At 37.3% G+C, this 27,630-nt stretch overlaps 1 protein-coding gene across 1 annotated transcript in view; it reads left to right on the forward strand.

Moving 5' to 3' along the window:
• The window catches only part of tp53i11b (tumor protein p53 inducible protein 11b), a 40,539-nt gene extending 16,455 nt beyond the window's left edge, over positions 1 to 24,084 (forward strand). Inside the window, exons 2-7 of the mRNA XM_041997617.1 lie at positions 13,576 to 13,713; positions 18,465 to 18,523; positions 18,673 to 18,721; positions 19,047 to 19,143; positions 20,748 to 20,849; positions 21,575 to 24,084. Coding sequence (XP_041853551.1) covers positions 13,585 to 13,713; positions 18,465 to 18,523; positions 18,673 to 18,721; positions 19,047 to 19,143; positions 20,748 to 20,849; positions 21,575 to 21,708 — 570 coding nt within the window. The 5' untranslated portion in view covers positions 13,576 to 13,584 and the 3' untranslated portion in view covers positions 21,709 to 24,084. The remainder of the gene's footprint in view (positions 1 to 13,575; positions 13,714 to 18,464; positions 18,524 to 18,672; positions 18,722 to 19,046; positions 19,144 to 20,747; positions 20,850 to 21,574) is intronic.
• The last annotated feature ends 3,546 nt before the right edge of the window (positions 24,085 to 27,630 follow it).

Raw genomic sequence — 27,630 nt, forward strand, 5'->3', positions numbered from 1 at the left:
ACAAACATTATAAACAAACATAACTTTTTTTTTCTCGCCAAAGACCAGTGCTCAGTTAACACAGTGAACAACCCGGGATTTAAGAAACTCGCCAACACTTTGGACAAACGGTATCACTGCCATCTCGTCTCCATGTTAGTGAAGTGTGTCTCCCTGCTCTGTATGGTGAGTGTGGTGAGGGTGAAGGACCAGTCCCAATGTTTCACCACCGCTACGGACGTGTGGTCAAGCCTCACCATAAAGCCGTATATAAATGTTGCGCTACATTTCATTGACGTGGATTTCAACATTAAATTGAAATGTCTCCAGACTAATTTTTTCCAGATCACACCGGGCAGAACATAGCTGCTGGTCTGAGACAAACAGTAGCTACGTGCGACCTGGGTGGAAACAAACTAGTCTGTATTACCCACAGACAACGCTTTAAATGTCACACGGGCTCTCTCAATTTCAATCAAAATAATTGTCATTATCATTTTTGCCATAATCAAGCAGCCAGGTCTTGATGTTGTAAAATGCATGGTTGCAGATCCCACATTGTTTATGGATCCTGCCAAGCCTAAAGGATATGTTGACACCAAACAATCTACCATCCTGCATTGTGACACTGCTACATTTTGTACATGTGTACAAATGTTCATATTACATTCTTCTGGTGAGACTGGCTCAGGGCCAGATTGGTCTTAAGTTTAATGTGCCTAGAGATATGAGGCAAGGCAACTCTTTTATTGACTACGATACTCCCCAGTTGACCCTTATCACATGTCACATTTTTTTCAAGCAATGAAAACCAGATTAGCTTATAATTTTGCAGTGTGAAAAGAGGAGAATGACAGCACACACACAGGACAGAGAAGACAGCTGTATCTCTCCTCGGCTTGCAATTTGCCAGCTCTGTTCATCCCTCTGAACATCAAACTTATGAGTTATGCATTAAAATAGCTCTTAAGATGATAAAGGTTAATTCTATTAGTCTTTGATGTTGTTATTGTAATGAATTTCTTTGTAACATTACTGCTACACCAGATAGTATCAGTCATCACATTGACAAATGTATAAATAGATAATTATGTACATTTTTAAGCTATGTCTCCTATTTAATTCTTATTAAATTAAAAATTTAATTATTATTTAAATGCAGGTACTCGTGTTTTATATGCATGATCACGTACCATGTACGTGTCTATGAACCCATTCTGCCTTATCTTTCAGTGTGTAGCAACAGCACTGAAGTGTTCATGCTTGATCTTGTGGGGACGGAGGCTTCTAGCGTAATAATGAGAGGATGACCTGGACCCTCTCATGCACTCTGGATGCTGTTGCTTCCCTTAATTTGAACTTTATTGTCAATTAAAGTGGGCTTATCTCCGTGGAAATCTACATTTGTGTGTGTACATCCATTATCACCATGCCTGGAATTACAAAATTCTCTCCCATGTTAAGGAGTAGAAATGATACGCGCACAAATCCAGGCATTTTATTAAATTAACTACATTTTACTAAATGAAAAACTAATGAGAAAAATAAAAACCCACTGGATAATTTAAGCTTTTGAGCTTTTCAGCTAGCAGTTCTTTCCAGCAGTACGCTGATGCATGTTTAGCCATCAAATGTGTACTCCATTATAGTGCATAGCTGCTTAGCAACCAAGCAACACTTCAGCAAGCAAGATAAACTAAAACAGGAGGGATTAAGTTAAAGGCCTGCTATAGTTCTGTGGAGACTCATGAGTCTGTGATCAATACTGTTAACTGTTTCTCATTTACTAAGACAGATGCTCATTGAATTATGTTAATCAAATAAGGTTGGGACAAACATTGACATTTTTTTATCCATTTAGATAGCATGGGATGACACTAAAGGTGCACTGACCAGGCTGTTATCAGCCAATAATCTTTCTAAGCATTTGATCTGTGGCATCTACGTTAGACAACTTGAAAACCAGGCAGATATATTTTTTTTTTGTTTGTTTTTCATCAGAGAAGGCCTGGGAAAAATTAGTTGGAAGGCAAGAATGAGCTTGTCTTATAGCTATAGAAACTAACATGATATAATTATAGAAGAACATTTTAGAACTATTTTTAGTGTTTAATGTTTGCTTTCATGTTGCATAAATAACTCCTTCATTTTCACTGCTCTACATTTTACTTTAAGTGCAATAAGAACTTACATTTTAACTTAATCGTTAATTGGTTTAGAAGCAGAAATGGGTGGATGTATCTTTAAATTTATTAAAGGTACATGTTAAGTATACTGAAAAGAGCCCCATTTTCATCTTCACAGAATAAAATTAAGCTAAAATAAAGAAATAATAAAAACTGACTTTTTTTTTCAGTATATTTTATACTTTTTAGTGTATGTTGAAAGTCTTGCTTAATTCTACTTTTTATTCTATTCCATGGAAAGGTGAATCTGCTCTAAAAACAGAAATGCTGGTTTAAGTTGGGTCTCTAAAGCTCTTTTTATACAACACAGCCTAGAAGATTGAGACATGCTGAAATAGATGGTATACAATTCCCTGGATGAGTAGAGAACTCACTCATGAGTAGAGAACAAACGTTATTCTATGCCTGTTTTGTTATTGTGACATTGTGTTATACGTTTTGTCCTCCATGTCCTGGATTCCCGTACAGGTTTTAGAGCAACATATGCTCCCATTAAGATGCCGTTTTTTCAGGGAATGCCTTGCATATTTCAGCAATATGCTAAAACGTGTAGCACATCTATTATAACAGCATGGCTTTATTGTTGGAGAGGAGGTTGTGTGCTGGACTGTTTCTAGAATTTCTGAGAAGTGGAAGAAATATATTATTTTCTGCAGCGGATGTCCAAATATAACAGTTTAAGTTTGTAGAATAAGATGTCAAGTCATTTCTGGTTATGTCATAACTTTTTTTCTGAAAAGTACAATGCAGCATTATGTTGTCAAGTATGAAGTAATTCAGTGTCCCTATTTTGATTTTCCATCTTCTCTCTGCAAGAAAAAGACAGATTACAGTCTGCTGTCCAATTACTGCTTACAATTCTCACAGCATACACCAAGGTGCAATTGCAGACGGAGTACATTCCCATAACAATAATGATTCTTGTGAAATTCTCTCAAACTATATTAATCTAGCAGCACTTTGAAAGGCTGTGGGCTAAAAGCAAAAACATTAAGTAAATTAGCCTGCCCTTGTAATGAAAGGGGAGTAGTCTTTATCCACAAAGTGCATTAACACAACCCTTTTTACTGTGATGTTTGTAAAGTAAAGAGTATGTAAATGCTAAAAATCTACGACATTGTGCCAACAGTCTGAAAGGGGAAATAATTGGGTGTGCAAATTTTTGTCTTCTAATAGCCACTTGTTGTGCGTCATTAAAGTCTGCTTCATTAGATCATTTAATTAGTTTTGGCTAACTGTTGCCCTGGACAACGAGCATTCTCCATCTGGTATTTCACGCTACCTGTGGCTCCACAACACCACCAGGGCTTTCAGTTTATGCACAGTAATGCAACACATATATTGCAGATATTTTACTTAATCGTTCTCATTTTGGCATCCAGCAGTACAGTAGAAACGGCAGAAACAGAGTTTTGAGGCTTTTTGACATCAATGTTGGTCTTCAGTTAAATGAGGGAGCTCACTTATTTTTTTTTCCTGTTTTTGCTGGATCCCCGCTGATCTCTGGTGGTTTTGCACCTTAAAGGAACTCGTTCACCTCCCAGCTGTGTGTACACACAAAGTGTCTGCTCTGCTTTACCTCACCACATCTGTGCTGCTCCTGCGTAGGCTTCACAATGAGCCTGCTGTGTCAAGATGGTTCCAGAGATAGAAATACCAAACAACGCCTGGCAGGGCTCTTGACTTAATACCAGTCAAGCCCCTCCTTCTCAATCCCAAGGGCTCAGTATAATAGTTGGTAAAAATAAACTACCTTTCTACCTCTAGTTTTACAGACCCCCCCCCCCCCCCCCCCCCCAAAAGTAAAAAAATAAAGAAAGAAATCTAGTGTTTATATATAACGGCAACCCATATGGCCACCCATATTTAAAAATAATTGCTCAGTTACACAAGTAATAGATTACTGGAGGGCTTTGTAATATCGTTGCACTTGTTGCAATGACAAAGTTTTATTCTATTCTGTTCTATTACATGACTTCCAAAAGGTGTTATTTTTAAGATTTTACTCCACAAGGCTGAGAGTAAAATGCAAACGTTTTTGTTGTGTTGTGGCCTCTTGTTGACACGGTAACAGAGTTGTAGTATGGTAACAGATAAAACTGCAAACATTTGACAACGGCCGAAGTGAAATTTTCTCAAGCATGGCGAGTCCTGTCAGTGTAAATTTGAAGGAGAATCTATTGGTGACAATGACGTATTTCACGCCATCTTGCGCATGCACACAACACCCTGCTCAACCTGTGACAATCACAACAATAGCAGACCTCCGTGTCATGTTCATGCTGCTGTATCTTTTTAATTTATTTAGCCTGTTAGTCCACACAAAACTAGAACGCACAGTTGCCATCTGTCAAATGAATAAAATTTTTAATCAGATTAATCACAGCTTACAAATTAATTAATCATGATTAATCATCATTCGCGACTAAGCCTGAAATTTGCCCGTTTTTACTCTATTGTATCAATAGAAAGAGCCAGCTTAGAAATATTAACTGACTTTGCCTGAGTAAATGTAAACGTCAGATGTCCAAGGGTCAATTTATGCAGCATGTAATGTAATGTTCTAAATCATCTCAACCATGTTCTAGATCATAATTCAGAATTCATATATCATCATCTTACCAACCGTCTCCATGGTGAAAATGTCTGTTATAAACCACCAGATGTAACGACTGCAGTTAAGCAGCCAACACTGATGAAGAAACTGATAAAACTGATCTGGATAAAAACACATTTTTCCTTTTATCACTAAAGCGTAAGCGTTTGTGCAGCAGTGATAAAAGTCCTACAGCAGCATCACCCAAAGTAAACAACTGTTGATAAAATATATCATGCAAAAGGCATCTAGTTGAGGTTAGACTACAGGCACTGTTCTTTTGAAGGCTTTTTTACAGTCTGAGTAACCACAAGGACCAGGACAAAGCCTTGAACTTGCACCTCTTCAGATAGTCCGTTGTGGGTATTGAGTTGTGTTTTAGATTATTATACTGCAAAGAGGCTTTTTTTTTCCAGATATCTTTTAGAGACTGTGATTTTTGCTGGCAATTAATTGAATCCATTCTTGTCTCTATCAGTAAAATGTTCTATGTGTCTCTGGCTACAGCACAAGTCTACAGCATGATCAGTCCACCCCCAGGCTTAACAGTTGGAGAGGTGTTCTTTTTTTCGTGAAATCATGTGCTGTGTTTGTTTTTTTTCCTCTAACATACCTTTTTACTTACTGTGGGCAACAATTTCTATTTTACCTTCACCAGTACACCAATGGTTTTTAAAAAATAAATGGGTTTTTCTTAGTTTCTCAAATGAACTTTCTTACCTATTTTTTTATTTGTTTAGGCTGCTCAGTGAAAGTGCCACTTCTTTACTTAATCGTCTCAGAGGTCGTGTGCAGTTAAATGCGCATTTGATTTGCCTCTCTTGGGATCCAATGAGCACTTCCAATTACTTCACTTGAAAGTATTCTTGGTCTTCAAGAATTCAACTTGACCTCCACTACTCCTGCTAAATGTCATTTATTAATTACATTACATACTGAGGCTACCTCTTCGTTCTTTGCTAGCCTCTCATAGCCTTTCCTGTTTTGTGGGCATCAATTATTTTGATTTTCAGACTGCCACTCAGCTGCTTGGAGACGAAGGCAGAGGATTTAGATTGTTTATGAAGCTTGCATCATCTGGCCTTTGTGATGTCTGAACATGTCACAATCCTAAAGTGAAAAGATCTTATGAGACCTTGGTAAAAAATTATTTGATAACTTAAATGTCTTGAGTTGGTCAAATTGGTCCTTTTCTTTTGGAGATTAATTTATCTTAAAATCAGTTAATGAACAGGAAAAGAAATTTTAAATGGGAGTGGTCAGTTTTCTCATGCCAAAAACTGTAGATGAAAAGCACAAATCAGTCAAATGAACCATCAGATTTTAACAGCAATTTCCTGAGAACATCTTCTGGAATTTACTATTAACGTGGCTATGGTAATTTAATACAGTCCCTTGGAGAAACCCCCCCCCCCCCCCCGAGGCTTCACTTAGCAGTTCAAATCAACATGTCTGCTTTGTCAGTAGAAAATATACGCTCTAAGGCTGTGGATGATGCTTGGACACAGATACCTGGTTGCCAAGTTGGACAGCATTGTCCCTCATATTCAGTCTTATACCCTCTTATCAAACCTTTAATAACAAAGCTTGCGACTGCCTTGTGGCAATCATCTTGTTTTTTTTCCTTTTTTTTTGCCAGTGTGAAAGGATTCACACTGACTGGCCTTGTTCTCTCAGGTGGACAGGATGAGAGGCTGCAGTGAGAAGAAGATAAACATAACAGTGAACGTTAGATGAGCTCTTTAACCAGCGGACCCAATAGATAGCCACATTTAAACTATAAATAAGCTAATATCAATTACTCTTATTCGTTAGCTTTTGATTTAGGTAGCTTAAGTAAACAGACATAAAGTTGGCAGAATTTTGCTAAACGTAAACTTACCTGTTAAAATCCCAGACACAGTGCCGTCCTCCGTACTTTCGGATGAAACGGGATCAGGTGGTGCAGGTTTTGAAGGAGGGCCGCTCGGGCTCTGCAACAACTGCAACATCCACAGGCAACAAAAGAGAAAAGCAATCACAGAGCGCGATGCGCAGCACTGCCATCGTCGCTGCTGTTTATCACGTTCCGTGTGATCGGTTTCACCGGGGTTGGCGATGAGTTTCGCCTGTGACTGTCATTGGTCGCTCCCGTGTGTTGAGCACATTACAGTTAAAAGTCAGAAAATTCTTGTATGAAACAGGAGGGAAGCTTGGGTGGTCTATAAACAGTAATATATAAAATAGTTGGGTTGCTAAAAACAAAAGCATGATATTCAAATGAAAAGTAATTATATAAAAACAATGTTTTTCTTACAACTGATCCTCAAGCAATTGATGCAATTCTACCCCCTCTTTTACCTCCCTGATTGAAAATAAAAAAAATTAAATTTAGGGGAGAAGCCTCAGTGAGAATAGCTGGAGCGTCAGTATCAAGCCAGGGTTGAGTTGAAAAAAAAGACAGCCAATTTTATTATCTAAAATGAGTAAATAAAATTACTTATTATAAAAGATTTGTTTAAAAGAGAATGGATATATTAAAAGCACCATGTTAAAAGTTGCAGGCGAGCTCTTTATTTGAGTAACTATTTGAAATTTATAGGGGGCTATTGGTATGGAACGAAGACATTGAATGATAGGGGAATGTGTCTGAGGGTGTTTGTAATGCCTGTTGGTGAGAAGTACTGGTATAGGATGGTGAGGAAGGGCGGGTTTAACTGGGGATGTGTTCTGGCTGTGATGTCAGTCGGAGAATAATTTGTAGGAGCAGAGTGTGAGTTCAATATTCATGGAAAAGAGTTGTGATCCTGTTAGATTTGGATGAATGCCATCTGATTTAAAGAGGTATGGTCTATTGTAAAAGGCTGTGAAGTTGTCGACGTATAGAATGTTGATGGAGTTGCAGAAACCTTTATCCAGATGTGATGCTGCTGGAGGCGGCTGAATGTGATAGGGAGGGCAGTGGAGAGTACTTTTGTCTCCTTATCATTATTACAGAAAAAAGTTAACCCAATAGGGCTGACAACATTACAAAGATTATATTTTCTGGTTAATAATTTTATTGTTTTTAAGGAATCATTGTATTGCAAATACATGGAGTTGAGAACTGACCACACTAGAAGAGACCAACAGAGAGTCAGAGACCCAGCTGGACAATAACACTGTGAGCTCAGCGATTATCCACAATCACATCAGTGACATCAGAAAATGTTTGAAATTGTTTGTGTATCACACAGAGCTCAGCTGTGACTCTAACATTTAATTTTCCAATACCATTACAATGTTAAAAACTTGGCACATGTAACAGTTTCTCATCACAGTAACAGTTACAACTGAAACACTAAGATTTGGATGTAACTATCGCTCCTTCTGAATACCCTTACATAATTGTTGTGGACTTACTCAGTCACCAACAGAGTAAATTCCCCTGCTAGAGTCTGATGTAATAACTGAAGATTAGGCAGGGAAACTCAAATTCCCAGCAATCCTTACAGCCTGTTCATTCCATGGTAAATGTCTACAGATGATCCAACATTTTCTTTTTTGCTCAGCTCTGACGCACATCGGATATAATGGAGCAATTCTTTCTAAGATTAACAGATCTTGTCTGTGTTCTGTTGCTTCCACATAATGCAGCCTGCTTTCAAGACATGAATTTACCGTCTTCTCCATTGCACGACTGTTCCTGTTTATCCGTTTTTGGTTTTTTTTTCTCCCTTCTCTTTTGTCACTGCTGAACCTTTATGTATAGTTACACAAACACAGTACATCAGGGTCAGCATCTGTTACAAAGGGAAACTATTGCTTTTGGTGATTTGGATAAGTCTGAATTTCAGCAGCCCTGAACAGATGTATAAATCTACATGATCAATTCTTCCATTCACACCATATGATGTGCCTGTTGTGGGCATCAGGAGTGGACAAAAGGCATTATTTTATGTAAGATTCTTAATTTTAGTGTGTCTGTAGTTGCCCTTGCCATGATGATTGTCTTCCCCTTAATGTTTAATCCACTTCACCACCACAGTCTGCAGAAAGGCGATAAGGTTGATGTGAAATGAAAAGATTTACTAAAAACAAAAAAAAGAAGTTCCTTCTGTTTCATGTACTTGGCACAGCTTTCAAGTCTGGCACAGCTTTGTACATGCAATTTATATATATATATATATATATATATATATATATATATATATATATAATATATATATATATATATATATATATATATATATATATATATATATATATATATATATATATTGCAGGTACAAAACACTACATTCACTTTCCTACAATGGTTCTATGTTATTAATGTTTTAAAACTATGCAACTTGTAGCTCACAGTGGATATGTTCTGCTGATGGTACAGCAACAGATGTTGGTCTGATGTCAGCGCAGCATGGGGTTGCTAGCAGGGAGGGAGTCAACTCACAGGCTTTGTTTGTTAATCCCAGTTATGATGTGAGAGTTAACTCAGAACTGGGAACCGGTGGTTTGAGTTATCATATTAAATCAAAAGAATTGATGAACATTTATAGAGCAGCGTTTCTAAGTAGTTAACCTCCTGATTTGTTGTTTTTTCTTCTGATGTTAAAGTCCTGATAACATAAATCTCTGCAACAATCTATCTTACATTTGCAAGATTTATCTTTTAGGTTGCAAAAAATAGGTCACGCCAGCTGTGAATGTTGGTACATTGAGACGTTGGATTTGCTTTACTTTAATAAATAATGTTACTAATGTTTTAATGGTAAAGTCAAAACTTAACCCTCCTAGTCGTGCCAAAGAAGAAGTTGGGCAGATTAATGGAGTGGATATCAGATATTTGAGGTGGATATCAGGAACACATTATTACTCTTGTAGCTGATATCCAATCAACTTCCAAGATATTTCTGTAATTCAGCCAAAACAGACTGAAATCTCTTGTCACCTTTATGTTGCAGTTTACTGTCCAGTATTCATAAGGTCAAAGAGAGATTTTGCAAACTAATTGAAAGGTAATAAATTAACTAAGATCAGACTGTAACTCATTCGAAGGTCATACAAGAGATAAACACATTGTTGAGAATGAGCTGGTGTTGCTTGTTTCTAGAGTCTTAGAATAAGTGTTGCTTTGTGCCCTTCACACCTTTTATACAGTTTGGACACCATATGGTGCTATTTTATGTCCCAAATATGATGGTCATGTGATTTAGCAGGTCTTGACTAATGGTATTTCCTGTTATTTATGATAAAAGGACATAAGACAGGTGTTGATTCCTTTGCCTTATTTTGAGTAACACATTTGATCACAGTTGTTCCTCCACACCCACACACTGCTTTGTTTCTATGATACACTTATTTTTGGCAGAACATCTTTTTAGTCGCTAACCAGAGATCTCTCGGGAAATCACACCTTTCCCACACTATCTTCTTCCTGTGCTGAGCAGCTTTTCATCCCTGCAGCACATGCTTTGTCACAAAATCTGCAGATGAACAGACAGAATGTAGTACGTTGCTTTGCCATTGCTAGTTATTAACTAAATATGTCCAAAATGCTCTTTGTGTCTGACTCTTACTCCTATTTTCTCGCATCTTTTAAATATCAAAAGAGAGTCACGTTATCAAACCTGTAGATTCTTATCAGATCTTAAGAGGGAATCCCTATAAAAGCAATTGTCAAAGATGGTTTCAATCAGAAAAGGTGATTTTAGCTAAGAAGCAATTTATTCATTGGCAGTTGCTAGGCAACTGTATCAGCAATACCCTTGGAGTCAAGGAGCATTGGTCTTGATATTCAAAGGGGAAAAACATGCAAAGGTATTTTAGCATGCTGCTGGATCTTTAAGTGCATGTGGTTATGTCAGTGCATTATTTCCTTTTTTGACAAATGCTAAAGAGGCATCAACAATGAAAGAGGCCTCGACGTTTTTGAATTAGCTTTGCATGGTTTATGGGAATTCATTGCCATTCCTATGTCCAAGAAAAGCTCTTTTGATATGTTGATGAAAGAAGAGTTAATACTTTGCTTGTTTACCTTTCTTTGAATAGAAAATGGCTGGATACAATTAGCCATTTTATGTGATGAACAGGCGAATGGATCGAAGAATAAACAGGATATTGTATCTGTAGACGTTAAGCAATTAATGTGCATTCCATAATTATATTAAAGGACTTAATGTAATAAACAAAACTAGACGAAACATCATATGCTCAACTTAAATGCATTAAAACTAGTCCAGTTAGAAAGTTGCAATTATGGTAATTGTCTAAAGGCCTAATTTTATCTAATGTTTTAGTCCAAGGCAGAAGTCTTACTGCAGTGCTCAAGCGTTTCATGGATTTTTGCTTCTTTTTAAATAAACTGGCAAAGTACAGGAAAGCTGTCAAGTTACCGGAATTAAAAAAAACACATGCTGTAAATCTGATGGAATGCAGATGGAACTGCAGCAGAAGTGACTGCAGCACACAAAACGTCGGCTGGATTCGTCTATAGCTCATTATGGCTGGACTGTGGGTGGCAGCAGAGATTAAACATGTCCACTAGTGTTTGGCACAAGTATTCGACATGTCTTGCAGAGTGCCTGTGTTTGTAGTGTGTCATCTCTCTTCTAACCAACGTAGTTCCACTTAGCCAACGTGCTGTTCTGTTTAGCCACAAGTTCTTCTGCATCCACATTTTTTTCACTCTTCTCGTTACCTTCCACCATCAAAACACTCACTCCATGAGTTCTAGTGTCGCAGCCGTTAACATTTACATGGAGCAGGTATCCAGGATAGTAAGAGTCCATTTGATTCGCCATTGACGCAGACAGAGCATGAATGTTCAGCAGTGTTTGGAACAGCATCGCATCACTTCCTTAAAAAATACAAATAGGGATGACTTTTTATTGCAGGTTAGGTAGGTGTTGCGCTATTTATATCGCAATATGCAGCCTAATTGTCACAGCTGCTTTTCTTTTCTGTTGTGAATTCCCCCATCGTTAGGTATCTTTTTGGTCCAGTTGCTGTTCTTGCCTCCACACTAAGATTTAGTGTACACCTGGACTGGGTAGAAGCATTTCAGAATATAGCCACAATGACAAGGGTTTTAAGTCTTAAGTTTGAAATAAACCACCATTCTGTTTCTAGTCTTTATCTGTGAAAGATTAAAAGATTAAATGAACTGATCCCTAAAAGAAAAAGGACACCCTTCCTTTGATTTCACTATAATGAAATTGGAGACTACAGGCCCTCCAATGTGTGCATGATAACAATAATACTATGTAGTAATGATTTATCATAATGTGTTTGACAGACATATAGTGAGATTAAGAGACTTTTCACCATGCATATAAAAAAAATTAAATAGAAAATAAGAGTTTTAAGGGGACCTTAGAATATAATGGTGTCCAAGCCTGGCTGCAATGTTTTTTTATTTCTTTTTACTGATCTTTTATTTATCTCATATCTTTACAGTTACAGTAGTTTGGAAAACGTATTGGATGAATTTATTTTTCTTGCTTTTTATCAACTTCTTTTCTCAATAAGTGCAACATGGCATCATAATTTAGCCTCGAGAAAATTGTCAGTATTGGTTTGCATTAACAAACTTGGTGTGCCCACCTCTTATCATGCGCTTTGAGCTGCTTCCTGTTAGCTCTGGCTATTTTTTCCCTTTCCTGAGGATAAAAACCTCTATTAAGGAAGCTGTCCTCATCGTTAGTAGATAAGCTCGATACTTTCCCTTGTTTTTCTCCATCAGAGAGCCGCCCTGTGGAGTAGCCATCAATTTTTTGACTGTCCCTTTGTGTGCACATGTTTCTATTTCCTTTTTAGCCTCTTGTTTAATTATGGGCTAGGTTATTGAGTTAGTGGTGATCTCTTAATTTGACTGTTATTTGTCCCCATTCAACCTGCATGTGCTGTTCATTAATGCCCATCCATAAAGCTGCTGCAGTGTATCCAGCTATCGACACATATGAACAGCCAACAAACATAGGAAATGTTTTCAATTTCATATCAATGCTTGCTTTACAAATTGTATCTTATGTTTTGTTAGTTTAATGTTATGCAACATTAAACTATTTAAGCACATTATTTTTGGACCATATTGCTAAGAGCATTATCCTCCCCCCACACCACCACCACTGCCACCTTTTTTTCTTAAGCATAAAAATAGCCAAGCTTGTGAGTGAGGCAACATTGTGGCTTTAAATACAGCGACATGTTGGCGTAATGGGGGGGGAGGGGGGTTGGCGGGGGGGGCAGCTGATGAAATCATTGCTTAAATAAAGGCCACTCTGTAGTCATTTCATACAAGGCACAAAATATGTGCACAATCATCCTTGGGGAATATTGCTTTGTAGTGAATACTGGCCGACATCAAAAAGAATCTTTCACCTCCTGAATTACATGCAGTCTGTGGAACTGTGGATCAATATCAACGGTTATATCCTCAGTTTGGTTCCATTTACACTTGTGTGTTTCTATGTGGGTCACTATCAAATTCCATTCACTGCAAGCAGACAACTCTGTTGGCTGCTCAGCAGGCCAGGAGGACATCTGGCTCTTGCTTTCACCCTGACTTAAGAGGGTTGCCTTGTATTTGTGCAACTTGTATTATGTAATTTTGTTACACAAGTCAAGTCCTCAAGGGAACTACTTGTAGATTATTTGATGCCACTTCCTCCATGTACAGTTGAGAGGTGTATTCTTCACAGAGAAAGGCAAGAAAAAGAGTACTTTTTCTTTTTTTATAAATTTCTCATTTATCTTATCCTTTTCTGGGTGGTTTATTTGGTATGATGTATTATTTATTGCACCCCTTTTAATAATTGACAACAGTATGTGCCTCTTTTTCCACTTTTGTGTCAGGTGTGCACCATGGCGTCTAAACCTCACCCTCCTCTAATGAAGAAGCACAGTCAGACAGACTTGATAAGCCGTCTGAAGAGCCGGAAGATCCTTGGAGTTGGTGGCGAGGATGATGATGGGGAAGTGCACCGCTCAAAGGTCAGATTACTTCAGATGAACATTACAGTCAGTTTATTCAATATGGGCAGCAATGTAGACGGCAAGTTCGACCGGCAAGGTCATTAGTACAACAAACAACTTGGTTATAAATGTAAGCCAGTAATGTATGAGGTAAACCATCAGTCAGATGGGTAATGTTCCATCATTGCATAAAGAAAAATGCCGCAAATGCATTTATTAACCCTGAGAAGAGCTATGGGTTCTTTATAAAAGCCACAGTGGACAACTGTCATGTCTCTGTTGTGACGTTAATACTTCTGCATCAGTGAATCTAGATCAAGTAATCCACTAAGCTCCAGCAGCTCTACTGAGATGTGACGGACTTTCTGGGTGGCCGCTTGCCTCGTGTTTTAATCCTTACATGTGTTTGTACATGCATAAAGAAAGTGCATACCAAAACACAACGTCACACATGCTGGTTTATTGAAGGAGGAACAAAATCGCTAGTCAGCTTGTCATATTTCTACATATCAAGCTCCACAGTTGCAGACTGACAATAATTTCCTCCTTTAAAATGGATTCAGAGATCAGGATTTCATTTTTTTTCCTTTTTTTTTCTTATTAAAAAAAATTAAAGAATGCATCACAATGTGCCTAGGCACAGCAGACAATTCCTCTCTGAAATATTAATCAGGCAAATGATAGAAGGGAACAGAGCAGAAGGGAGCAGGCATACGGTGGTGGCTGATAGCTTGTGATGAGATGTCAGCCCCCTTTTCTCAGCCCTCTCGAGTGTTTGTTTTCTCTCTCAATGTTTTAGCACGAAGCCTAACCCAGACATCTGTCACATGAATCTCTTCTGCAGAGCACACTCATGGAGACAGATACATATACTGACAAAGAATAAAACACTTAATTCTTCATTATATTTGACAGTAACAATTATTTATTGAGATGCTGGCTTTAATGATTGAATGGTGATCCAAATACAGTAAAAGAAAAGCTAATGTGCACTGTTGTACTTGGTGTTTTGCACAGTAGACTTTCTTAATGACGTGTGGCATAGACCCTAATTTAGAATTAAATTGTTGTGTCACAATGTCATTTTTTTCTCCATTGTGCTTTTACTTTTGTTTTTCCTTTCAACCTTGCCACATGTTTTTCTGGAAGAGAGACCCATGGGATCGGATCTAAAAGTAAAGTTAGCTGCAAGACGGTGTGGAAAGGAAACAGTTGACTTTATCCTTTGGTTTGTGTAAACAAAGGAGGGAAATGCTCCTGTAGTCCGCTGTCTGCCTCTTCCTGCCTTCTTTACAGATAAGAGTGCTGTTCCCGATTACAAATAGTCTGACAAAAAGAAAACTTAATGTATTTGCTGTACTAAGAGATGTTGCCTAACTTGTTACTGTTTTTACTAACAGCTTCTTTAAACCAATAATACATTACTTTGGTGCTTCCTTAATGTCTCAACAAACAAGCCTTGGCAGCATGAGCCTTGGCCCTAACACACTGACATATCATGATGCTTTGTGTATATTTTGTATGCCTGGGGCTTACTACTAAGACACATAAAACAGTGACAACTGCTTATTCTCACCTCACAAACTGACAGATATGCTGAACATCCTGAAAATTTTCCATGCTTAGTAGCTGAAAACTGGCTCATTGTTGGCTGTATGTAGCTGACTGAGTGACTGATGTCAATGCCAGCTGTAATTAAGTGTGTTTCTCCACGAATAGCTGTGCAAATTTCTGTCTTTTCCTGTTTCTCCTTCATACCCCGAGCCAACCCAGTGCCATCAGTTAATGTTCCCTTTGAGTATTTGTCGTGCCAGTCATGAATATTTATGTGTTCCTGTCAAAAACAGCCCCTGGAACCATGGCACAGGAAGCCTGATTCACCTGATCATGTGATCGCAGCTGGTGCAGATAGATTCATAATCAGCCACTTATGCTGCAGTACAAGAAAGAATTTAATGACTTAAGTCTGCAACTGTTCATCTTTACTGATTTTAGGGGTTTGGCTTAAATGTAGTCCTCCTAATGCTCCTACCATGAGATGAAAAATAACACCCGCTAGGGGCAAATGAATCACTTGATTCTTAACATATCATACTTCTGTTTTCTCCTGTTTTCTTTTCTTCCCACACTCTCAATTATGGTTCTATGTCAGTTCTTAAAGGGAATCTGAAGGTTCATCTGTTCGCCAACTTCTATTGGTGTGTGTACCAAAATTTGTTGCATGAGTATGTTGCATATATTTATTTACTTAAGACAAGCCTCTTCCATCCGTTTTTTTTTTCCCCCCCTCAGATATTGGTTTGCAGGGTCTTGGTCTATTTCTGGAGGAGGCACAGAGCTAAGCTCTAAAGATCTGCTTTTACTCTGCAGTTTTACAGACACAATGAAGAGTGGGCCTATGCTCTCCCTACTGGTCTTCAGTTACTCGCCAATTAAAAACTATTTCTGGAAATCTCTCTCTCTTTTTTTATGTTAAACTTGACCACCATAAATTTCATGTGATTCCATGTGGCCCAGCCTCTTGTGGTTTTCAGCCTCTTCTTTGAGGTAGCTCTTACCTTTCATCTTTAGGATGCATGGTTGGAGGATCTCAGTGCAGAGAATTCAGATGAGCCGTGGATGAGAGTTGTAAGAGGGATTAAGAACTGGTCTATAAATGCTTGGCTCCAACTCATTCTGCTCAAAGTTGTTTACTGATTGAACTTTTCTCATTTCTCATTTTAATTGAAGTTTTTTCTTTGTTTCTGCTAGCTGAGTTAAGTCAAGCAAGGAGAAATTGGGCACTTCTTCTGGGGTTGTCAAAGACTTAACAGTTTATGCGATGATCATTTTTGCAGCATCATCTACAGTTGGACGATGTCCTCCGTCATGGTTATTGGCATATTTAGCTGTTTATTCATTAACATTAATGTTAGCAACCAGGCCTAATGTTTTTGTGTGGTTGTTTCCAGAAGGCTTAAAGTAGACTGGGGAAACTGAGAAATATTGTTCAACCATGACTCAGTTTAAGTCATGATTGGCTACACACTGTCAGGCTCTTATTTAAAACTTTTAAAGATTTGGGGACTCTTTATTAAATATATTAGGAATTAATAGAAACTTTGAAGTTGCTGTGCTTTCACTAAACTCTGTGTATTGAGCTGTTTGCTGAATAGATGCATTACAGTTGACTTTTTTATTTGTTTGGGGTTTTTTTTTATGTGCTTATGTTGTGGCCTTTCCACTGATTCCCACAATGCTTCTTTCATGTACTAATTCTGTGCTGGATAGCCTGTGAACATTTCTGTTTTAAATATGACCTGACATAGCTTTTATCTTGACATATTTTGTTCTTGTGTTTTTTTTTTGTTGTTGTTTTTTTGCTGCTATTTATTTATTTATTCTTTTTAACGAACTATACCACAAAGAAAACGGATACGTTTCATGACAGATAACTATAGTTTAAATGGCTCAGATACACCGATATTAACTTTTACCGAGTGGGAAATGGTAAAAGATAAAACCCCTTGAGGCTTCAAGTATATCACAAGTAATTTTGTTTTATCCACTCTGACATTTCACAGCTTCCTCAAACAGAAAATGACTTTCCAATTGAAGCGTTTCCCTCTAAACACCGGTAACTAGAAGGGGATTCATCATCCCTGCCTTGGTGGTTTTAATGCTTCAGTGTATATTTTGTTTCTGTGCTGCTGTCTGACTCCAACACAGCAGCACTTTTTGAGAAAAGAGACATTTTCTTATGAAGAGGTAACACTGAAGTCAGGGATGCAATGATGTCTGGAGAGAACTGGTGAAAGCATGCTGTTTTTCTGTGGGTTACTCTGCAGTAACCCACAGAAAAACTTTTTTTCCCAACTTATTCTCTTTAGAGTTTTCCTTTGACAATTTATATAGCCCCTGCCCTTGTGAATTTTTGCATATAAAAGTCAGTCTGAGTCTGAATTCGTTGCCAGCTTTTCTGACCTTAACATTTCCCACTTGAATACATCTAGAATGTACATAGACAATCTGTGTTCATCGCAAATGTCTTAAAGAAACAGCCAGACATGCAAAAAAGGAACTGAAGCATTCACAACTCTTAACAATTCACATTTCATGACTGCCACAGTACTTTATCCAATTTATTTTGGTTTCATTGTCAAATCCTTGGTTTATCTGTACACTTTTACTGTGAATATTGCATTTAGGCTGCAACAAGCAATCCTGTTCAATGTTCATTCTTTGAGTTTTAACTTAGTTAATAATGCAAAACACATAGACAATGTGTCTGGAGAGAGCAACTTCTAGTATATATGGGAAGTAATTTGAAGTAATTTGAAGAAGTAATTTGCTATGTGTCTTTTTGTTAAGCAGAAATTAACCATCACTATTATTTGGGCCACCACTCATGTTTTATTTCCTCTTCCAGTCACTTAAGCTTCCACAATTTCAATTTGAGTATTGCATGGGTAATGTTGTAAGGTTTTTAGGTTTATATTGTTTGTCACAATATTGCTTTTCTTCAAGTGTCGTCATGGTTGTTGTTCATTTAAAATTCAGTGTGAGATGTTATAACTAACACTTGATGTTCAGGAGATGATATAGGCATGCTATTCACCCTCATTTCTTCATTCTCCCAAATGTTGCAGAGTCATTTTTGTTATTGGTTAAAAGCTTCTCAGTTGAATGGTTTTATATGATCTGTAACTCTGTTAAGATGACAAGATTGTGATAACATTTACCCTCTCAGCTAATTTCCTTTTCTTTTCTTTTGCCTTGTTTGCTCATAGATCAGTCAGATGCTTGGAAATGAAATTAAGTTTGCAGTACGAGAACCTAACGGGCTGAGGTGAGAATTCCGCTGCTCACTGACTCAGTATCTGACCAGCTGACATATAACACAGCCAGTAAAGTTCAACAGCTTGTAAACACTAAGCAAATATATCTGTATTTGTTGTGGGAAGGATACTACATGTCATGTCATTTCTCTGCTCTAAGGGTGTGGATACTCATCTCCGCAGTGGGATTCACAGTAATGGCTCTGATGGTGAGTGTTGCTTCAATTATTAAAAGACCTAAGATGTTTTACAGTTTTTTATTTTAACTACAGACAGGAAAGCAATTTTTAGAAACTAGTCAAGACACATTCTGCAATCCCAGTTACTGTAGATTCTTTTCCAGCTTATCACTGAGGGTCATCTGGAAAAAAACAGCTCTGTCTTTGTCAGCCCCAACTATCTAAATTCTCAATATCCTCAGTGTTCTGGGCATGCACAGCAATGCTCACTCAAAAACTGGAAGACTTTGGGAAGGACAGATGCTGTTGTGTTGATACGACAGAGCTGTGTTGTGCTTTTGTTTTCCTCACACAGGCTCTGGTGTTCCCCAACCAGCTATATGAAGTTGTTTTTGAGGAGGAGCTCTCCACAACTAGCATCTCTGTTCGCCTTTATGGAGGAGCGTTGCTTAGTAAGTCACAGTCCAGAAATGCAACAAACACAAGTAGATGATGCAATTAAAAAAAAAGACTGACTAACAGTGTTGGCACACTTTTCTTTTTTTTTTAATTATTTATGTACATGCTAAAAATATACGTTCCTAAACAGCATGTGGTCTCCTGGGAAAATGGCTTCTAATGCATTCATTACAGCTCATAGACACGCTCAATCAGATCCTGCATAAAGAAGTCTCTTTCTGCATCAGAATCACCCCTGTAGGCTACAAAAAGAGGCTGTATAATGTGATGCTATTTTGTGTATCTACAGTTCTCTACAAAGGCATGCTAGAGGCACAGAGACCAATTTTCTAGAATACTAGCAGCTAATGCTCCAGTTGCCTCTTGTTTCTGTGGTGTTGTATATCAGGTTTTAATCTGGTGGGAACTCAGTGGGGGATGGCAGGACAGAGCGGTAGGAGAGTGTGTGTAGTGTATGAGTGTGAGCTGCCTTGAAACTCAGAGGAGGAAATGTGCTATATTCCAGTCCAATTTTGCAGATTATTCCGTTAAAAACTAAATGAGCCTTATTCTTGTTCTTTTGTGCGACATTGCTCACAAGCAACAGTAATTCTATATACTAATTAATCGTGGCATCTGTGCTTTGCTCCCTTCCTAGGAGTAATGTTCGTATTTTAGAGACGGCTACAATTATTTTAATGGTCTTAATTAGAGACAGGCTGTCAGTCAGGTGATTCCAGGGTTTGTGTTAGATCTATGAAGAAACTCGCTGTGGCACAGGCTCAGACAGCACATAGGTTGCTCCTTTATAGGAGGGTAAGCAAGAAAGGGAAGGAAAGGATGTAAGAGTGAGTAAAAGCTTCTTCTGTCAAGTTATCACGTCTTCTAAGTCAAGCCGCAACACGTTAGAATACCAGCTGTGTTCCCATTCCTCAGAAGAATACTCAGGAAATCCAAGCTGTACTCTAGTCATCTATTTCTTAATTAGCAATGTAAAAATGTAGGATTATTGCCTTTCATGTGCAAAGACAAAGACATTAAACGTAACAATGGGAGGAAAGGTATGAAGGAAACAGATTTAAGCTTCATCAGACCACCAAAAGCTTGCTGTTATTGCAAATGTCAACAGAGCTATATGGATTGGCATGGAGAAAGGGTGATGTCTTACAAGATAAGGTGCAGCAGTGGGGACGAAGGACGGGGGTCTCATCTGCCACACAGATGGATCCTGGCAGGGAGAGGATGCAGTCCATCAGCCCTCCCACCTATCTGCCCACCCCTTCTGGTTTCCACAGCCTCACTGGTCTGTGTCGGTGGGAATGAAATACAGGAAAATGGACTAGAGGAAGAGTATGGATTGAAATGAAGCTTTTATAAGAATCAGTGAGTCAGAGCATTTGGCTAAATAAGATATCACCTTATCTGCATGCCATTATAGATCTACAGAAGCAAGTTAACCGTTCTTATGGTTTAGCGAGTGGAAATGCTCCTGCTCTTATAGGGGTTTTCTGTCCTGAGTTTCTTGTTCTTGTTCTCTTTTTTTTTTTTTTTTCTGGTTTCATTCCCATGCCCCTGGACCCTTAACCTATAAATTCCCTTTTATCATACTCCTTTCTAGGCCTGGCCCTCATTATGTGGAACGGTCTCTACACAGCAGAAAAGGTCATCATCCAGTGGACTCTGCTCAGTGAAGCCTGCTACTTTGCTGTCCAGTTTCTAGGTAATTAACACACAGTCTTACAGTTTAAGTTAAATATTTATTAATCTAGCAGTGAGACTCAGTGCCTCAAAGACCCTCTATTTTTATCTTACTGACAAAGTCTAGGAGTTGAGATGAGCTGCGAGTTTCTGGTTGTATTTACCGGTTATTTACGTGTTGATAGTGCCCTCTTGTGTCAACTTAGTGAAGTCACAATCTTATGCTGCATAAAGGGATCATCTTTTTAAATTCGATTTAAATCAACACTTTGAAGCTCATGCATGCTGTGAAGCATTTTTGTGGCTCAGTAATTATACATTACAAACTGTAAATGATAGAATCTGATACATTTCTGTATTTGATTCATTGTAGCACAAGATGTTAAATCTGAGATATTTTATTGTTTGGACAGTGCACACAAAAGACAAGAAAAGAAAAACCTCAATCTGATAATTAGACTTATTTACATCAGGTCAATAATAAGTTGAAGTATTCAAAAGTCAGAAGTAAACATGAAGGAGACTTTTTGAAGACTTTGTGGACAAGACAATGACCTGTTTATGTTTGCAAAAGTGAAAATAATTTTGGGATTAATCATCTAATGTAAATAAATTTGTAAAAGGATTCAGATAATATTCAAAGGGATAATACAAGGAATTAATCTGAAAACTATTCATTTTTATTTGAGTTACCAGTCTGCTTAAATTATAATAAAATTCCAATTAAATATTGTCCTGTGGTTTTAGTGACGTCCATCACCTTAATGGAGATCGGCATCCTGCCCTACACTGCCATGCTCCTGCTCCTCAGTCGAGTGCTCTTCCTGGCGGTCACCATGGCTTACTACTACCACCTGGGTCGTAAGCCAAAGAAAATCTGAGCTGACCATGTGATACTTCAGGAAAGAGAGCACAGATCACAAACACGGGGTCAGAAGGTTTGGATTATAATTTGACTGGGGCTTGGAGCATTACTTTGCCTGGAAATGCCCCCTGCCCCTTCCATGGGACATAGCCTAACCCCCCCATTATTTAACAGATGAGCGCAGTGCCATATTGGAAACTTTACAGTAAGAACGGAAAACCTCACAGTGACGGTGAACTACTCTTTAACTGGGCTGCGAGGTCAAGCCCCCTCTTGACACACATTCCTCTTTTGTGCAGTTTCTGTTGATGTTACTAAAAAGCAGGAGCTAACCCGATGTAGTGCATTGCATTTGTATAACCTTGATGTCTGAATTAATGTGTACAGGATGCTTTCAAACACCTGGCTATATTATTCATGTACAGCTACATGATCTCCAGATGCCGTATTTAGTGTGTGTGTGTTTTTTTTTTTATAATAAGTTGCATCTTGACTCTGTTTTCTAATTTATGGTCCTGAACCATGAGTTTATCACTTATTTCTGGTTTGATCATGCAGTATGTCTACTACATTGACGTGTGAAAGCCTGAATTTCTGACAGCTTTCCACTAATGGAAAACGCATTAGCTGTGCATAGAGTAGTGTGCGATTCAGATAAGATAAATGCTGGATGACTGACAGCGAACCTTTTTCTGCACTGCTTATAGGTTGTTTTGGCCAGCATAAGAAAAAAATTTTTTTTTACAAAACTTTTTTCATGTTTGGTTTTTTTTCATATTTAAATGGCCTAAATGTTATGCTGAACTTGCAGTTACTATTTTAGTCCACATGATTGCAGTCAAGAGTCTCTATCATAGTAAACAGAATACTTTCAGAACTGAAAACAACATAAGTAATGTAGAGAAATGCACATATGTAATGACTTCTATTAGAGAGACTGTTAGTTCAAACTCCTGCTGCATGTGAAGTTTTACACAGATTTCAGCCTGAGTGAAAGACTGACTTTTACTTAAAAGCTAGTGTGACAAGTCGAGCATGTCAGCGTACAGGATAAATGAAGCTAAGCTGGCTTCTCTTTAGTGATGTAGCACAAACCTTTATTTTTTTTATTTTTCTTTCTTTTTTTTATGTGCGCCATGTCATTAGTCTTGCCTTAAAACTACTTAAAACAGTCATCCACACTGCATCTTACTACTTATACATGTGTAAATAAAAGTACCTACTAGAATTTTGGTGTTCTTGTGGACCAAACAGGGAAATTGTTCAGTGTTAGTTAAATGATTATCAAAGGTTAATCCTTTTTTGGTGTCTTATTTTGTACTTGTTTAAATTATATTGTGAGTTGATGTAATGCATGCAATATAATTCATAAAAGGAAATGGCACAAACTGTGTAGCAATGTGCAACCAACCACAAAGTAGAAGGATGTTAATGATGACTTGTTGCTGTAACCAAAATGATCAACAAAATTTCAAATAAAGCTAAAGAGCTCGTATTCTGAGAATTTCAGTAAGTGAGCCTAAAAACAGATAAAAACTTTTTACACTTTTTTTTTTAAATCAGTTTAAGTATATTTTCTACCTCTGAATACACAGTCCTAATTTGTCAAATGTAATCTCTTCAACTCACACTGGTTAGCTACAGCCTGTCGACAGTACGTACAGAGGAATTAATGTGCAAATGTAACTTGAAGTATCATTTTGAGTAAAATGGGAAATGTACTCCAGGTTTCCAGTGGTGGTCCATATTCTTGAAGGGGCCACACTGAGTCCTGCTCTTGAAGTGAGAGGTCTTGAAGGCAGAGTGATTGTGGTTGCAAATCCAACCCTGTAGGCAGATGTGCTCGTTACTTGGGCAAACTTAAAGTTCAGATAGGGAATGTGATACATAGGCGAGGTCTCTTGTACCCCTAAAGAGCAGTAATTATCTTTTTAGAGTGTTTAATTAGATGGAGGTCTCCCAAGTAACACTGTGTATGCCAACCTATAGTACTGCTCTGTCCTGACTAGCATAATTATGGAGTTCAAGGAACATGTCATTCCATTTCCGTCAGTACTACAGGCCTACAATGATCAGCCTCTCAAAATGTTTGTAAGGCAGGTTATTTTTGGAGAGATTGGCAATTTTGCAGAGGAAGGGAGACAGAAAGACTCTTTCATCCTGCTGGATGGGTCATAAATTAGACAGCATTTTACACTGGTAACTAGTTTTTTTTATTCAGTCCCCTCATTCAACATATGTTCTACTGTTATTAACAGCATACCTTGTCACACTGTTTCAAGTTGTAGCAATGTGTTTTTCTGTATATATGTGGTATATTGTATCTAAGAAACTGTCATGGATTTCCATTAATTAGTATGAAATAAAGAAAACAAATTGTTTATTCACTGAACACTTGAAAGTTGATGCAGTCAGTTTTTTGTACTGTCTAATGAAAAAATGTTTGTTGAAGTCACTATTAAATAATGAAAAACTTTATTTATTGATAATCCATATAATCAGGACCTATAGGGATTATATAATCCCCACAGTTGAGCCGGGTAAGTACCCACATCTAGTGGCACAGTCTTCTTTTAGGTGTTGTTACCAACTTGCATAATTTATCCCACTTCGTAGATTTAAGATAATTGCAAACATAGATAATTTTAGAAGAAACAGATGTGTTAACAGGTAATGGAGGATGTAACTACTAGGCAGTAAAAGTACAAAAAAAATCCATATCTCAAGGAAACTACAACAAATTGCAGAAAAGTCTATTTTGGCTTCAAAAACATACAATCAACAAATAATACATGTAAAAAGTTTCTCAGTAGTAGTTAAAGTCCTGAATGTTATTTTGGATGCTATTGTACATACTCCAAAAATTGTTAAGTCACAAGGTTAGAATAATTTGTTTTTCTTCTTGTATACTTGTGTTCAGATTTCCTTTCAGTCCCCTCTTTGTCTCCCATTTAAAAGCAGCTACAGGTACAAGATGGCCAGTACAAAACTGATGAATAATTTTCTGTTTTAAGTTAATTTGAGTGTTTGCTTTCCGTTATAATAGTACAATGTCTATAATGGCCTAACTTACTGTTTCCCTTTAAAAAAAAAAATCAAGTGTCATTCTTATCGTTAGCTGGGAGATGGCTTGACAATAACCTGTGCTGATCCTGGGAGGACCTGGAAAAACTTGTATAAGAACAGCAGGCCACCTTGAATGAGATCCCAGTTTTAATAAATTATTCTTTTTATGAATTTATCAGCGATGTATACTATCACAATACAAACCTGCTCCTGTCCAAAAGATTTCTGTTGCTTTGATCAAAGGATGGAAATGTTTTGTTTTTTTTAATTCGGATTCTTGAACAGTTTTTGTTTTACGTGTGTGCAAATAGATCTAGCCTAGCTTTCGTTTCAATTTCCTGATGTGTTTCACAAATGCATCAAAGAACTTTGCATCATCCAGTGTATATATTGTTGTTTCACCAGTAAGGATTAAAGCTATTATTAGCAAAATATTGCTAGATGTATGATCCTTTCAGGAGTTTAACTTACATTTGGATTGCTTGTTGCACAATGTAATGCTTCTGCTGTTGGTAAACAAGAAATCATATAAGGTTCCTCTTCAGACCCAATCCAAAATGATAAAAAGTCTCAATGCATCGTTCCCAAATTCTTATGTTAAAATAGCTTTATTAAAACCCTTCTCCCAAGAGGTTAGCATAGTTAGGATTCAAACAGCCTCCACAACAATACACCAGTCTTGAATTTAAACAGTTGGTACAAGCGGAGAGCCAATCAGACTTGTGTTAAAGTGTTTGGCATCGTCCGATGTTTGTAATCAGCCTCAACACATGAGGTGAAGCAACTCTATTCTTGGACCTACACCCAGAAAAAGGCTGTTTTTTTTGTTTTGTTTTGTTTTGTTTTTTTTTTCACTTTTGGACACTATTAAGATCTTTTTAGATTGATCATTATGCATAAAGGGATCTCTCACATTTTTCCTTTACGAGAATATCAGACATATTATAACTGATGAATGAGCAGTTTCAGTAAACCTCAAGAGTTTCTGCTTGTCCTCTCTGACATGAGCCAAATCACTGATGCCCAGAAGCTAAAAAAAAAAAAAGTTCTAGGTAGAGATAGACACCCAATAAACTGTTTAAATGCAGCAAAATGCATCATTTCCTCTCACCAAACAAAAATTACAGGTTCTTTTCAACATGTCTCAACAAAGAAAACGGAGAGATGTTATGTAATCCTGCTCTTTGTTTAGTGTTTTCTGTTTTTCAGGTGTGGAACATGTAACAGCATGAGCATCATCAGATCCACACAACCATCTCTAAATGCAGCAGAGATCAGGATCTACCAAACCCTCTCGTACTGGGACCCGTTGATGGAAATGGGGCTTAAGTGAACTTAAGTGATGGTGCAGACTGCCTCCATGTTAACTTTAACTTTTTCCATGCTATGCCTTCCCTCTTGAACACACACACATTGGGCAAAGTGCGAAAAGGATCATTGCACGGCACAGGAAATGTGTGTATATAGTTGTTTATGTACTAATAGCTCCCACGTGTCCCTGTATGTGTGCATTCTCCTCATTCTTTCCACCAAACATATTGACTCCTGGTGATTTTTTGGGCATGCTGGTATACAGCTCTTTAGAATGACTGACTTATAATAGGTTATTTAAAAGCTATGTAAATGAGCTGGTCAAGTTTTCCCAACAACATTTTTAAAAAAAACATTGTGTATGCTTAATTTTCTGCTGGCTCTTATGAGCTTTCTTGTTGTAAAGGAAGAATAATTTGATCATTTAAAAGTGCTTTCTTTTCTTTTTATTAAATAAAAATGGTGAATATTCTGAATAAAATTCCAAACTTTCTACATATAATTATGGTAGGAAAACTATTTATCTGGAGACAAAAATCAGTCTCCATGTACAGCTAAGAAAACCTGACATGAAATAAAACCAATTATAAAAATCTACTTAAGGTCAAGTGCTAAATTGGGGTCCTTTATTATTTTCATTGTTTTTCATACAAAGGTAAATTTCAGAGGGCTGTATTGTACATTTTACTTTGTTGTGTTTATCTGACAGCTTTATTGACTCGTAATTATTTTGGTTATATCATACAAAGTGTATGAAGAGATTATGACATATTGTTTAATGCTTTGCCATTAGGTAGCGCCAAAACCAGCATTTAGTTTACTGGCATCTAAAAATGTGATCATTTACCAATCATCAAGTCATATGTCATGTATGTCACACTTTTACAGACTGAGCATTTCCTCTCAATAATCATGATATGATTTTGAGTAGTTGATTTAGCAAACAGTTGGTTGAAGATATTTAATTAATCAACAATAAATATAATAACTTAAAAAACAAGAATATTTTGCCTCAATTCTAACAAACTGAAAGGTAAAATAGATTCATGTTAATTCTTGTGTAAGAATATAGATCTATAAATGGTCACATGGAGGGATATTTCCCCAATGCATTTAGTCCTTACAGGTTTCATAATTCCTCATTTTTAATTTTATTTCTAAATTAAGAGTTTCGTTTACAAGAACTCAAATGTAATAGTATTTTTTTTGTTGTTGTTTTTTTGTTTTTGTACTTCTGCTTTTTCTTATGCAACACCTCTTATGTTCTCTGCTACTTCCTATTGCTTCTATGAAGACATTTTAAAAGCCCCATAATTACCCGTGGAGCTTTAAAAATTCATATTTGTATAAAACTACAGGGAGTTTGCATTCAGTCATTGCAAACGCCAGCAAATTAGACACTCGAAGCAGGTTTTCTGCAACTAATTTATTTAGATGAGGAAACAATTATTTTAGCATAAACATGTAACTAAAGTTAAAGACCCAGTTATAACAGGAAAACACACCTGCTCTACAACTGCTGTATATTATAGGACAGGGGAGGGCACAGAAGAGTAGCTAG

Source organism: Melanotaenia boesemani, chromosome 10 (assembly GCF_017639745.1).
Source record: "Melanotaenia boesemani isolate fMelBoe1 chromosome 10, fMelBoe1.pri, whole genome shotgun sequence".
NCBI classification, from domain to species: domain Eukaryota; kingdom Metazoa; phylum Chordata; class Actinopteri; order Atheriniformes; family Melanotaeniidae; genus Melanotaenia; species Melanotaenia boesemani.